Below are 16,014 nucleotides of genomic sequence, written 5' to 3' on the forward strand. Positions count from 1 at the left end.
TGTGACAGGGTAAACTACTTTTTGTGAGAAAAAGAGGAGAGAGAGGGAGAGGCAGAAAAAGAGAAAGATAAATATACTGTACTTAAAGACCAGGAGAGATGGAGAAGGAGAGAGACATAGAGAGATACTGTGGATAGCAAAGATGGGAAGTAACAAATACTTTGCTACTGTACTTAGGTAGATTTTTCTGGCATCAGTATTTTACTACTATTCACAATACATTTTTTTTATAACTTTTTACCTTTCACTCCTTACATTTTGTACTTTAAAAACAAGTTTTAAAATATTTGCGAAAAAAGTTTAGATTTTATGTTTGTTTTAGAAAGATACAAAAAGTTTCAGAAAAGTTTTCGAAAGGTATAAAAAATGATTGCAAATGCACTGGATGTCTATAATGTATTTTAGTTTACTTTTACTTGAGTGAAAAAGTGTAGTCAGCACTTCAACTGTTACCATAGGGATTTTAAACATTACTTTGTGTACTTCTACTCAGAAGGATGTGTGGGCTTTTACCATCTCTGGTGGAGAGCGTGAGAAAGAGAGATAGAGAAGAAGGAAGAGCGTGTCTATGTTCCATCTACTTCATAATTCACAGGAAGACCAACCAAGACAGACTATGTGATCTGACACACTACTGTATATCTCGCCTTGTCATGATGGGAACTTCTCCCAAGGATGGGGCACCGTGAGTCCTTGTCCTTGCCTGCTCTGAGCCACACTACGTTCTGAATCCTGTCTTTCATTCATCAGTGTGATTAAGGAGGCCCTCACAACAGCATATCCACAACACCCAAACAGGAGGAGACTTTATCAACACTTTAGTTCAACTTTTAAAGAGACATCAAAAGCAGAAGTGTGTCACCTCTAAATCTGAAACTTTCACAAGTTGGCACAAACATTGCCAAAATAAAACACACAAAAACACCAAACCAAACCCGGTGACGGTTAGCTGATGTGATCAACTACAGTGACAGTCGGTTGTTCTAAACTGTCTGCAAAATAAGCTCTCTTTCTGACAGTGAGTCCGTCTGTTCTGGAGATGTGAGCTCTCCTCACATCAGACAACCGACTCGGACTTTCAAACAGCTTCCAGCCACGCCACACAATTCTGTATAAACCATATTAGATTTGATGCACATCAAAGAATTCATGAGAAATTTCATTCGCCTCCGTCGACAGTTCTTTGTCTGTTAGCTCTGAACAAATCTAATCCAGTAAGTAAGATACAGACAGGGAGGTCACGCAGGTCCTTATCAAGGATATCAAAGAGAGAACATTCACAACCTCTACCCAGCTGGCATACAGGGCATACAGTGAGTACACACTCACTTAAAGCTCTTCCTCCTTGAAACAGCCAAGCATACAGGTATTGTACATTTACATTTTACATTTTAGTCGTTTAGCAGACGCTCTTATCCAGAGCGACTTACAGTAAGTACAGGGACATTCCCCCCGAGGAAAGTAGGGTGAAGTGCCTTGCCCAAGGAAACAACGTCATTTGGCAGTCAGAATCAAACCAGAAACTTTCAGATTACTAGCCTGATTCCCTAACCGCTCAGCCACCTGACTCCCAGTAGAGGTGTACTGGTATCTATGATGCACCTGCAGCGAAAAAACGTAAATATTAGGAGACTTGTGATTCAATGTTTCAGCCGTAGACAAACACATTTCATGACTTATTTGCTGTTGCCAAAAAAGGTCTACCTGGGCTTTCATTAACATGGCTTGCTTATCCATGCCCTGGATAAGGGGATAGATTCTGGAGGGTAGAGGTGTGTAGATTTAGATTTACATATAGCAGACACTCTTATCCAGAGCGACTTACAGTAAGTACATGGTTCTCAGTAGATGCTGTAGACTCAATCTCAACCATCACAGCTGCATCTAGAACACACTCTTCCTAACACACTGCAGCTCTGATTTCCCTTTCTGTCTCCCTCTCGCCTCCCCATGTCTCTCTCCCCTTTTCTCTCCTTCTGTCCTTTCCTCTCCCGCACCTCTCAACTCTCCTTTCCCTCTTCCTATTCTGTCCCGTCACCCCACGCCCCTCTCTCCTCCCTGGAGGCTTCCGGCAGCAGCAGAGAAGGGACTTCTCCGGGTGTCAGAGCTGAGAAAGGTGCCTGTCAGGAGTTCAGAACATAAATAGTCATCCAGTGCTCCGGGCGGCCAGGACACTGGGGCTTACAGGAACCCCTCCACCTCCACACCCTCCCCTGAATGACAGAGTGGAAGGAACAGGGAATACACTGAGGAAGAGAAAAGGAGAGGGAGACAGAGAGAGAAAGAGACAGAGAGACATAGAGAGAGAGAGACAGAGAGACATAGAGAGAGAGAGACAGAGAGACAGAGAGAGAGAGAGATCAACTGTTCTGTGTAATGTAGAATCAGATAGGGGGTAACTAGTATGCTCCTTGTCCTTGAATGAGGCTAGGGAGATTGCTGGAGACAGCTTTCTGTTAACAGCTCGTCGTGTCGTTCGTTAAGGGATTCGACGATACAGAAGACAAGCGATGAAAAAGTCAACGCTGCAATGATTTTGAAGTAACGGGCCAACTGCCTCCGACCACTCGATAAACTATTGACATTGCAGTGTTGCACGTACATTAAATCAAACTTGCACTGAACCTCAACAAGGTCCGGGTTCCACACCGGCCCAGATGCGACAGCAGAGATGAAGGGTCGGGACTGAGTTGGAGAGAGACAACCCTTGTCACAGCGAGTGATAGAACACCACATTCTGCCATTGACACAATGATCCTGTATTGGCCTCTCGTGAGCTTGATGGATGTACGGGCCATGAGAGTCAGATAAAGCCCCTACTGTAGCAGTGGATGGCTTTCTAAGATGCTTGTGTTGTGGTGTAGAGGCAGGCGATCAGCGAGAGCGATGTTGTCTGATATAAGCCTGTGAAAAACAGTCAATCTGTTTTTCCAATCCTACATATCACTGGTGTGTTATTACTCCTTGAGCTTAACCGCCTCCGTGCTTTGAAAACAAGCAAGGCTCTTAGCTTGTGTGACTTTGCGGACCCCCTTGAGAGACTGTGACTTCCTGGCGTATGTGTGTGGGCTCAAAGTGGAGGGGGGAGGGTTTGGAGGTGGAGGGGAGAAGGGAGAGAGTCTAGGACCTCTCTCTTGGGGCAGGTGGTGCCCACCCACCACAGGCCTGCTGCCTCCCTAACAGGGTCAAGCTATTACTGTTGCCCTGCAGTGACCACACTCTCCAGCGCAGCAAAACACACTGTGGAGATAAGGCCTGGGCCTAAGGAACACACACACACACACGCACACACACAGTCCACCTACAGCTTGACAGGGGGCCTGGAGAACAGATGTCTATCTGCTGCTTTGGGATCATCTCACTAAACACCTTGCATATTATAAACCTCATCAAAACCAAGTAACTAACTAATAATTCAACATCTGCATAATGTGCAGTAAGATACAGTGAGCTAGCCTGTATGAACAGCAGGAAACACCCTCTCAGCTTGGCTCATCTGTCAAGAAACTATTATCATCCAATCCAATAATGTGGATGATTTGATTTACTGCATGATCCCGGCATTAAAAATGAATAACCGCCAGAGAAATTAGGCTAGATTGGATCCTAGCAACCAGTCACTCACATCCCATAATGCTCCAGTCCTGGAAACCTAGGGAACATGTAGGTAGTGGTACAGGTGTTCAACACAAAGCTGCTGACGACAGTGTGCTGGCCTGCACACCTGTGAACTCATCACTGTTGCACTCTCCTAAGTCCCGGCTCATCAATCCTGTCTGAAAGGCTCCCGTCGGCCCTGACTGTCCTGAGGGCCCGGTCCCTCTGGAGCCCTGGGCAGTCACAGAGTGAGCAGGGCTGTTTCCCCTGCTGCTGCTGCCACACACACACACACACACACACACACACACACACACACACACACACACACACACACACACACACACACACACACTTCACACACACAGATGGCCTGTCAATCAGCGCATGTGAGATCAAGCAGAGCTCTGGTAAAACATTGACATCCATTAAGGCTTAGGGGAACTAGGAGGAGAGCAGGAGGAGGAAGAAAATGTGTTTGGGAGGAAAGGAAGAGAGGGGGGGGGGGGGGAGTCGAGGGAGGAGGGGAGAGGAGACAGGCCTGCCAAACCCTGGCCGTGAGCAGACCTGCTAATGATGCACACCAGCCCAACGCTTTAAACATTTATCTCTCCTGCTCCGCAACCCTATACACTCAGAGCTTAGAACAGACCTGCCATGCAGGGATTATCTGACTGCAACCCAAACACACAGCTCCCCTAACACCAGCACACACTTTACCATAACTTTGAAAAAGCACTTAACTCGTTTTCCCAGTCAATGGCATCGATTGAGATATCTGAAAACTGAATGAAAACAGGAATGTCTTGATCCAACTCCAAGACTGACATAACCCCCCTTAGTTCACAGGTAAGACAACGTACCTGTCATGAAGGGTTCGAGCAAAAAAAAAAAAAAAAAAAAAACGTAATCACATTTCTCAATGCAACTGGCGATCAGTCTGGATTCTGCTTGTTTCCTGACGCAGATTGGCCACAGGGGGCGAGCAGAGGGTTTTGGTTGAGTTGCAGTGTGGCCAATTTAAGTACAACCATTCAGATTCTCCTGCAAACACAACATATTGACTTGATGAGGACGTGAAACACATGACAACAGCAACCTTACATCCAGAGCAGACCACGCTTCCCTTCTGTCCTTATTTTGGGAAACAACCTTGGGCGAATGATGCACTAATCAAGTAATTTATGCCTAGAAATGAAACATTGACTTTCAAATGCACCATCGCCTGCAGCCAGGCTTTGAGGCTGATTTGATCCCTCCTCAGATGGGGAGAGATATGGCCCATTCCCCCTGATCACACGCCAGTTGCTGCAATCACACAGCCACAGGAATACACACACACACACATGAACACACACACATAGGAAATCACTGGGGTAGCCTCAACCAAACACACATTCACACCCACACACAACCCCATCCACACGCACATTCTCACAGCATCAAAAACCAACCAAATGACTTGCTCACAATCACCATTTCGGTACTTGATTAGCTAGAATAGTTAAGTAAGGTAATTGACTTTATACACCGTGGTGAGGGCTGCTGGACTGGGCAGAGAGAGAAGGCAGGGTGGGTGGGTGGTCCAGGGCATGCTGAGCATCACAGGAGGAGGGTTGGGGCAGTCTCTGTGAGGGCTGGGGCAGTATGTGAGGGCTGGGGCAGTCTCTGTGAGGTCTGGGGCAGTCTCTGTGAGGGCTGGGGCAGTATGTGAGGGCTGGGGCAGTCTCTGTGAGGGCTGGGGCAGTCTCTGTGAGGGCTGGGGCAGTATGTGAGGGCTGGGGCAGTCTCTGTGAGGTCTGGGGCAGTCTCTGTGAGGGCTGGGGCAGTCTCTGTGAGGGCTGGGGCAGTATGTGAGGGCTGGGGCAGTCTCTGTGAGGGCTGGGGCAGTATCTGTGAGGGCTGGGGCAGTCTGTGAGGGCTGGGGCAGTATGTGAGGGCTGGGCCAGTCTATGTGAGAGCTGGGGCAGTCTCTGTGAGGGCTGGGGCAGTCTCTGTGAGGGCTGGGGCAGTCTCTGTGAGGGCTGGGGCAGTCTGTGAGGGCTGGGGCAGTCTCTGTGAGGGCTGGGGCAGTCTCTGTGAGGGCTGGGGCAGTCTGTGAGGGCTGGGGCAGTCTCTGTGAGGGCTGGGGCAGTCTGTGAGGGCTGGGGCAGTCTCTGTGAGGGCTGGGGCAGTCTCTGTGAGGGCTGGGGCAGTCTCTGTGAGGGCTGGGGCAGTCTCTGTGAGGGCTGGGGCAGTCCACGCAAGGTCACCAAACACACAAGACTTCCCCACATCTCACGACCTCTACGAGGAAGACACTCAGTCATAAGGCCGGGAGACACGGCCCTGACGCTAACAACCACCGCAACGCACCGTCGTTTCTTCTCCATCTCAGTGAGGCAACCGAAGATCGTAGTTACTGTGATTCATTCATATTTAATACTGGTCTCGCTGGGAAGAAAGTGCTGACCAAGGTCACACTGAGAACAGAGCGTATTGCTTTAATTCGTATTAACCCCTGTGTCTGAAAGAAAGGTAACATGGTCATTACATTTTTCATTAAGTCACTTCCTGGGAGCCCCAGATAGTGCACATTAATTAATACCTGTGATGAATGTCCTGCTCACTCTGTTTTGTTGTGCTCTTGCGTTTTAACCAAAATAAACTTGAAGCTGATTCACACAAACTCGCTTGTATGTGCCGTCTCACACACACACCACACACACACACCACACACACACCACACACAAACAGACACACACAGAAGCGAAAAACAAAGCAACAACTGTGCTTGTGGTCGTGACGAAGGTCTCCTCTCTTGCAGGCCTGCAAAGCGCAGTGGAAACGCGTTCAAAAAGAGAGGATGAAATGAGCTTGATGAGGCCTCGCTCTCCAGCGAGCCCACAGACTCAACCCTACCCAGCTTTATCATGCTAGGCCAGCCCACCCCTATCTGCACCACACTAAATCAATTAGCATGTCATTAAGATAGCTTGTTTCGACACAATGCCAAAACTGATGGGACTCTGGTATCTGCACAGACAGAGAGAGAGTAACTCAGAAAGGCTTGTCTCTTTGAGCCAGCGCATGAGAGGATGTTTGTGTGGAAAGGAGAGGACTAAAGAGAGAGATGAATGCGGAGAGGGAAGTAGCTGGTGATTGAAGTTTGTGTTTTTCTTCTCTGTGTTGATAGGTTCAGACTCCGCCAGGAGTTTATCCCTTTCATAATTGTAATAAATAAGTATATAAATAAAATATTAATATTAAGTAATTATTCTATAATTACAATTGGTAAAGCAACACCATCTTTAGACATGACAGGATAGGCTAATCTCCACCCAAAAGGGTAAAAGGCTATCTCTCTGAAGAAACATCTCAATCACTCCATTGAGATAAACATTAAATATAGCATTTCATCACTCAAGATCAAGTTTTATCTTTCAGAGATGTGGAGTGTGATCGTAACATATTTGATTGAGAACAAATGGAGAGTAACAATTTCAAAATATTTTTTTGTTTCTTGGTCCCTTTCTTCCTCCTAATAATTCTACGTTCCACTCTGCTTTCATATTTGGTATGAATCTATTCAGTACATTCTGTACTAAGCTAGAGTCATAGAGATGTATCCAGTGTCATTGGAGTCTTGAACAAATTGTAGAGAATGAATGTGTTTTTCTAAGGTAATAGTGTTTACAACTTCTCCCAGGCCCCAGCTGAGCATCTCAGCATCATTAGACAAACTGTCACTTAGGAGGGGAGGAAAAACAAAAACAACTTCTCTATGACTCTAGAATTACTGCATAAGCCATTCCCTTCAAACTCAAAATTCATAACAATGCTTAGTGTCACTAGCGCCAGATAACTAGGCTTTCTAATCGAAGCGTTCCAAAAGCTCTTCTGTTCTGTCTGCTTGAATTTCAAATTGCAAAACTGTGAAACTTTGCTGTGGATATTGGTTCAGTGTGGATGACTCTCCGTCTACAGTTTACAGACAACATGCTCCAGCAGTATCACTCGACACTGGCCTGCTGTCCCAGTAGTGTCTCTCCATCCCTCCATCCTTCTAATACTGCATCTCTCCATACCTCCATCCTTCTAATACTGCATCTCTCCATACCTCCATCCTTCTAATACTGCATCTCTCCATACCTCCATCCTTCTATACTGCATCTATCCATCCCTCCATCCTTCTATACTGCATCTCTCCATCCATCCCTCCATTCCCAGTGGTTCTACATTCCCAGTGCTTCTTTCATCCCTCCACCCTCCTGTGTGAGGTAGCAGCAGGATGTTGAGTCCTCCTCTCAGCTCCAGAAGCGACGTCCTCTCCCCACCACTCTGCGACCCAGCCCAAAGTTCAAAGAGGCGAGACACCGACATCAAACGCCCAGAGCGAGCTTTGAATGCCGAGCCAGCGGAGCAGACCATCAGAGGCTCCACTGGGCATGCTCAGTCCACATCGGCGTCTCGTTGGCACCCAGCTCCTGTCACACTCTGCAAAAAAACCAAACCGACCCAGCGTGGACACGATGCTCTCGTTCTGTTCTACACAGAAACTCACCTCCACCTGTCATGTGGTCCTCTATAGCGACTGCTTGATGGGAGACAGGATGGCCACAGAAATGCTGGCAACCTTCCTGTTAAGCATGCTGCAACCTGCCACTTTACACCGAATACACTTTCTCTAAAGGTGAGGTAGACAATGTAGCCATGGTAACGCCGTTCATCCATCTTATTCAAATGACAAACGAGTGCCTCCCTGCTGTCACAATATGGCTGTGTGTGCCCGGCTCAGGACAGCGTCCTAAACCAATATTCCCTCGCAGAAGCGTTGAAGCGGTCATACAAAACACATTTATTTCCATTAGTCTTTGACATTTGTCAAGATTGACTGTAATTTTTGGCAGTGCCGCTTCTAAATGGGATTTATAATCGGACTGTCCTAAATGGCAAATGCCAGTGAGGCAAACAGAGGATTCACAGTGAGTAGAGAGTAGGACTGGAGATTGAGGACTGGAGATTGAGGTGGTCTCTCTGTGAAGCACAGGACCTGCGTTTGGGGGAGATCTCTCTGGATACAGGATGAGGGTGTGCCCGCTCATTACAACGCCTGTCTGGCCTCCACCGAGCCCTGACAGGATTGGAAGAAAAAAAAAACATTTGCACCACACTTTCCATCGACAGATGGAGCATGTACAAGCCTGAATTAGACCAAATGAGATGGTAAAATGGGGAATAAAACACAGCAGAGCAGGAGTGAATTGCCCCCCCCCCCCCCCCCCCCCAATTGACGTCTCGAAAGAAAATAGAACATTCTGACAGTCTGTTGTTTGCACACATGTGGTTTCCTTTATTTGTCTCGAGGAAGAAGGGAGAGGATGCTAGACTCTGGTCCGCTGTGATCTAAAGGGTTGTGGCTACACTCCCGTCTCTACGGATTACAGGATCCGCTCTGCCTGACCACTGCTACTGTAGCCTGCTCACTCTCCTACAATAGAACTCCTAACTCACACTGATGCTTTTCAGGGGATATTTCACACGGGCGCAAGAGGCCTTTGTGTGCTCTGTAAGTGCTGCAGGCCAACAGTGTTCTGGCCCGGGAGATAAACTCTCAGCTAATCAATCACTCTCCATCTTCTCGCACAATGTGGCTCGAACTCTCCATCTCCATCCTTTATTGTGTGTGTGTGTGTGTGGTCTGGTGTATGTTTGACTTTAGCATCAGTGGGCAATCAGGGTTTAAATGGAACAGCAGGTTCACTTGCATTTCAACTGCAGCTAATGGTAGAGATGGGATACACACACACAGACACACAACAATACCATGTCTGAAGAATAAAGAATCTGTCTCCAGTACTCTGGCACCCCAGTGAGTTAGATCCAGGGCCATTCCATTGTGTTGTGTGATTCAGCCACAATGGAACAGGATCATCCCGGATGCATGGCCTTATCACAGAGCTGAAATGACTCGTCTCAGAGGAGCACCCCCAGCGCTGCAGCCTCATGGCTGAAAGCAGGAGGTGAACGAGAACAGCAATCTATCTCTTTTGTGTCAGGTCTCATGCATGACAAACTGGGCTTCAGACATTTCTCTCACTGCCCTTCCTCTGGAGAGAGCAGGGATGTATACAGTATCATCCTACTACTGTTAGAGAGAGCAGGGATGTATACAGTATCATCTATGACTGTTAGAGAGAGCAGGGATGTATACAGTATCATCTATGACTGTTAGAGAGAGCAGGGATGTATACAGTATCATCTACTACTGTTGGAGGGAGCTGGGTTGTATACAGTATCATCTATGACTGTTAGAGAGAGCAGGGATGTATACAGTATCATCCATGACTGTTAGAGAGAGCAAGGATGTATACAGTATCATCTAGATAATAATAATAATAATAGACATACATTTTTAAGATAAATTCCAGTTTAATTCTGACACTTCTTTTTCCGTGAGCTCTACTGTAAGTTACCTGCACTGTAAGTTAGCTCTACTGTAAGTTAGCTGTTGTGTAAGTTAGCTGCACTGTAAGTTAGCCGTGCTGTAAGTTAGCCGTACTGTATGTTAGCCGTACTGTATGTTAGCCGTACTGTAAGTTGCCAGTTCGATTCCCGGTCATGCCAACTGACGTTGTGTCCTTGGGCAAGGCACTTCACCCTACTTGCCTCGGGGGAATGTCCCTGTACTTACTGTAAGTCGCTCTGGATAAGAGCGTCTGCTAAATGACTAAATGTAAATGTAAGTTAGCTTTAGTGTAAGTTAGCTGCACTGTAAGTTAGCTGCACTGTAAGTTAGCTGTACTGTGAGGCCACAACCTAATCAAGATGTGAGGCCACAAGCTCGTCTATGCAGCTTCACCGCTGAGGGCAAGCTAGCCTCCGAGTCACTTATCAATCACACAAGTCCGTAGGCGTGACATGTTGAACCCTAACAAAAGCAGATGTATCCTGCCTCTGGAGGCACTCACAGAACCAATCACAAATCAGTTTAATTCACACACCCACACTAATGCAGATAATCTGTTAGTCACCAGCAAACCCACACTCTGTATTCTCTCAGGAACTAAACAGTCTTTCCATCAAAGCTGTCACTGTGGGTTTAGGAGCACTATGGTAAGAGAGAGAGGGGCTAAGCATGGGCTGAACTGGACGTCATAAGAACTACGAGTCTGTTGGCTGTTTGTCTAGATGGAGCCTAGACTTCAGAACCGTATCCTTCTCTGGCTGGAACAGACGTGGGAAAGACCTCAGCTCTCCAGGGCAGAAGGTACCACTTCATTCTCTCTGATCTTCTAAAAGGAAACACCGCGTTGGTCTAATTACAGTTTAAAAAACATCCCTCCCTGAATCGGAGAAGGGTTAGCCCGTAACTATGAGGCCACGGGAATATGGTCCCATTAAAATGCCCATTACCAGAAACAAGCATGGGTGAACTACATTTTGCTATTTCAGAACACAAGAAAACCAATAAGAAGTATTAAAAGACATCTAAAATAATTTGTTATCTATATCAGAGCCATTATAGCTTGTCTGTAGACTAGCAGTGTTCTAGTGGAATACTAACAATAGTGAAACAACCACTATTGTTCAATAGTGAGCTGTTCACTAAAGCTGAGTAATTCCAGGCAGCCACAAAGCCCATCTCCAACCCAGCAAACACAGGCAGAGCTGACGCGAGCCCTACAGAGCGTGTTAGGGCACATCATCAGGCAACAGGACCGATGCCACAACCACAAGCAATCAACAACCATGGAGCATTCCTCTCTCCTCGCCTCCAGCAGGGTCTCTACGGGACCGCTGGGCTGAAGAGTACAGTAGGTGGATTTATTAAGCCCCTCTATCCATTCTGCCATTATCTATGGTGCTGTAGTCAATAAAGATGACCCCTGAAGGTTATCATCAGTCACTGGCTCGCTGATTGATTGAAGCCTTGACACCCATCCATAGTTGCTCTAAAAATAGCAGGCTTCAACGCCTCTCGAAGATAAGAAAAACTCAATGGGTGAAATTTGGTAAAAAAGACGATGTATTCTACATTTACATTTAGTCATTTAGCAGACACTCTTATCCAGAGCGACTTACAGTAAGTACAGGGGACATTCCCCCCGAGGCAAGTAGGGTGAAGTGCCTTGCCCAAGGACACAACGTCATTTGACACAGCCGGGAATCGAACTGGCAACCTTCAGATTACTAGCCCGATTCCCTAACCGCTCAGCCACCTGACTCCCTGTATAATACTCTTCTATTCTCATGTATAATACTGTCCCTTTGTATGAAGAATGTTTATGCTGAAACATTACACAGAAACACAGACACACACACACACACAGACACATACACACTTTCTCTCCACGTGAGATGTACCGTGTTTGTCTTTATCTGACGCAGTGAAGACTGCGACACATTGGTGAGAACATTAGCACCCCTAAGCAGACAACGAGGAGGTCTGTGACACAGCTGGCTAGGCGGAAGTCAGACGCTGAGCCTGCTTTTCACACATGCAGCAAAAGAATAGGTGTTTTCAGCTAACGTGACTTTCGTTTATCGCAGGAAGAGTACAGAACTGAATCAGATAAAGCTGTGAAGCAGTGGAGTAGTATAGTAGAGATAGTAAAGTATGGTGAATCAAATAACCTCCACATTCTGCTAGCTATTATTTTGAAATGGACATTCAACTTTAACTGGAAAGATGTCCTCTGTCAACCATTCACTTAACTATAAGAGCTTCTTATTTTCTTCCTGATACCCTATGAGTCGTCTCCTTCACTGAAGAGGTTGTTTTCTCCACGCAAATAAAGGCCATTTCTGTCTCCTCATGTGCAGCACTTGAACGATGACCTCACTGATTTCTTGAGCATGTATGAGTGACCATCCAAAGTACTTAATCCTGCCAATTATTAAACAGATTATTTAATTATAATCAAAAACATTTTTTTAACTATTTAATTGTAGATGTTTGTTTTCCTCTCTGCTTGATGGCTCCAAGTACCCCTGCTAACTCTGTCACATTTAGAACTCTGCCGACAATTTAGGTACTGATTAGTTCAGGATCGTTATTTAATTCGGTATGCGCGGTGAACCCAAGTCAAGTGAGGTGAGCAGAAAAGAGAAATACAGCTCTCGAGGCATTGAAGGAAACACTTGGAAGCAGTCGCTCTGGGCTTGGGGTTCGTCCGGGCTACCCAGCGAAGGCCAGACGTTTTGTCGACGGTCCAGCTCAGCTCGAACACCTCGCTAACTTCTCCCACTGGAGACAGCAAGCTGCTCAGAGCCGGTGTCGGTGAGAGAACGCTACGACATCTTCCTACCTGAGAGTTCTCCTTCAGCCAGTTCTTCACGGTGTTCAGGGCAATGTCGGCCGCAGGCTCGTTGGGAAAACCTGGAAGATGAAGATAGAGGCAGACTGGGTTAGGAGGACCAGCGATCCAGAGATCTCTGTGGCTTCTCTGGGCCTGATTAATGGAGTGTGCAGGCCTCCATCACTCAGAGACCCAGGCAGGGTGCCTGAGGAGCTGTTTGGCAGGCGTGTTGCCTAATGTAGTTGAAACTGTAAACAGGTGAAGAGGGGGTGAAATAAACGGAGACTCATCTGCTGACACACTCACCTACACACACACACTCACTCACCTACACACACACTCACTCACCTACACACACACACACTCACTCACCCACACACACACTCACTCACCTACACACACACTCACTCACCTACACACACACACACTCACTCACCCACACACACACTCACTCACCTACACACACACTCACCTACACACACACACTCACTCACCTACACACACACTCACTCACTCACCCACACACACACACACACTCACTCACCCACACACACACACACACACTCACTCACCCACACACACACTCACTCACCCACTCACTCACCCACACACACTCACACACACACACTCACCCACACACACACACACTCACCTACACACACACACACACACACACACACACTCACCTACACACACACACTCACTCACCTACACACACACTCACCTACACACACACACTCACTCACCCACTCACACTCACTCACTCACACACACACACACACACACGCGCAAAGGTGGAGAAGGCAAACAAAACTCAACTGAGGAAGGCAGAGACAGACACCCTGACCTGCTGTACCCATTCACAGCCACTAACAGCTTTATTGTAATTTATTAGGGCTGTTGTGCCATTGTGGTGGGATTTACAGATCCATTTACAGCACATCGTGTGATTATTCACTCCCCTCCCCTCTCCCTGTGTCCACCGCTCGACTACCAAAGACAAACCGTGATGACGTATTGACCAGAGAGGCTAAGGAGCCCTGTGGCTAACTGCCATATTAATCACCACAGCTTGGCCAGCAAAGGAACGCACACTCTGTGTTAACACTGAGTATCGATCGGACACAAATAGATTGTGAGTGGATTAATTTTTAATAAGGCAGAGAATAGCTGTGCTGGATGCTGATTCCATCATCATCTGTGGTGGGAGATAACTTCATCGAGCCAGAAGCTCTGTCTACAGACATCCACAACCAGCTCGCAAGACACCTTATCTATCCAGGCCAGGACTACTGACCCAAGCCAGCGCAAAACTAGCCACAATCAACACCAGCTCTTATTCATCAATTAAGGGGTCAAGTCCATAACAACCATAGGTACAGTTCCTCAGTCCAGATCTCTCTCCTTGTCGAAGGTGCAGACATTATAACCTTTGAAGAAGGATTGGGAATAGAATGATCTAGAACTTTTCTCAAGTTCCTCATTGTTCTTCTTTTCCAGTAAACTGAAACCACAGGCTGTCTGCCTGCACATTACTGGTTCTGAATCACAAATGGGGCTTGACTGCATATAGGACAGCAATTGTATTCCGATGTCTGAGACAGACGTCTCTTATTCTCAACCCCTCCGCCTCTCTCTCTCTCTCTCTCTCTCTCTCTCTCCCTCTCTCCACCCCTCCACCTCTCTCTCTCTCCACCCCTCTGCCTCTCTCAATCTCTCTCTCTCTCTCTCTCTCTCTCTCTCTCTCTCTCTCTCTCTCTCTCTCTCTCTCTCTCTCATCCCTCCACCTCTCTCTCTCTCCACCCCTCTGCCTCTCTCTCTCTCTCTCTCTCTCTCTCTCTCTCTCTCACCCCCTTAACTCTCTCTCTCTGTTTTATTCTCTCTGTGTCTCTCAGCCTCTATATATGCCTCCAGGAGAGGGGGGAGGGATGGAGGGAGGCGGAGGCAGGCTGTGAGCTGAATACCCCCAGGTCTGTGGAGTCTTCCTGGTCAGATGAGAACTGCTGCCCTCCAGAAGGTCTAAAAGATGCATGTTCACACGCAGAGCTTCCATGAGTCATCGTTGCCTCTGGATAATCGTACACATCCGGGTCCAATCAACAGCAGCGGTGATCCGCCCCCCCCACGCTTCCATCCAACACGCAGACACACGCAGACAGATGTGTGACCAGACAGGTAAGCTGACGATGGTACCTGGGGATACAAACAGCTGCTAGTGGGAAGAGCCCCCGACAGGAGGGATGTCAGACGAATAAGCAAATAAACACATAAATAAATAAATATTTAGCGAGGCAGACAGCAACCTCCAGCCAGCCCCAGAGACGGAGGAGACAGGCGGCTCTAACAAACATTAAATCTCCCGTTGAGAACGGGTCTTAATCATAAAAGATAGGCCTGCACTCTCCACGAGCAGAGGGCGGATAGCGGCCAGTACATTTAATCTATTTAGCGGGCAGTTTCTACAAATGCAATATCGATTTGAGCATCATACCTATTAATCATAGTAGGACAGAGAGAGCATGCGTGTGGAAAAGAGGCAGAGGGTATAGGAAAGAGATAGAGAAAGAGATAGAGAAAGAGAGACAGAGTACAGCAGGAAGAGTGAGAGAAGGAGAATTGAGGCAGGGGGGTGGAGGAGGAGGGAGGGGTGGCGTCACCCAGGCTTCACTAAGCCTGCCAGCTCTGCTCCACCAGACAGCCCGCTCCAAGGTCAACGGCTGCAGTCAGAGGGCATCGCCAGCTTTCTCTGATCATTCGTCTCCCTCCTAGTCTGACCCACTCTCCTCCTCTACTTCCCAGAATGTTTTCATGCTCCAAAACAGACACAATACTCTTCTTTTCTCTGCCTCACACCCTCCCACCCATCCACCCTCCCTCTCTCCCCCCTTTCTTTCTCTCTCTCTCTCTCTTGCCACTTACGGACAATTTTGGAAGGATTGACAAGCCTAAGTTTCTTCAAGCTTCAGCACACAAGCCTCCACACCTCATCAAAAGTTCAGTCGGTCTGACGGACCTTCTTTCCCCCCTTATCTTTCCATGTTGTGCCACCTCTCTCTGGTGCCTCAGATGTCTCTCCCTCTGCTGGTCTCATTCCTCCTGTTCTAATGTTGGAGGGGTTCAGAGGAACCTAATCTGT

General features: G+C 47.4%; 1 protein-coding gene across 1 annotated transcript in view; it reads right to left on the reverse strand.

Annotated features, from left to right (window-relative positions):
- Nucleotides 1–16,014, reverse strand: part of macrod2 (mono-ADP ribosylhydrolase 2) — a 325,831-nt gene that overhangs the window by 36,908 nt on the left and 272,909 nt on the right. Inside the window, exon 8 of the mRNA XM_062464550.1 lies at nt 12,888–12,958. Within this exon, the coding sequence (XP_062320534.1) occupies nt 12,888–12,958 (71 nt within the window). The remainder of the gene's footprint in view (nt 1–12,887; nt 12,959–16,014) is intronic.

The sequence above is a fragment of the Osmerus eperlanus genome, chromosome 6 (genome assembly GCF_963692335.1).
Source record: "Osmerus eperlanus chromosome 6, fOsmEpe2.1, whole genome shotgun sequence".
NCBI classification, from domain to species: domain Eukaryota; kingdom Metazoa; phylum Chordata; class Actinopteri; order Osmeriformes; family Osmeridae; genus Osmerus; species Osmerus eperlanus.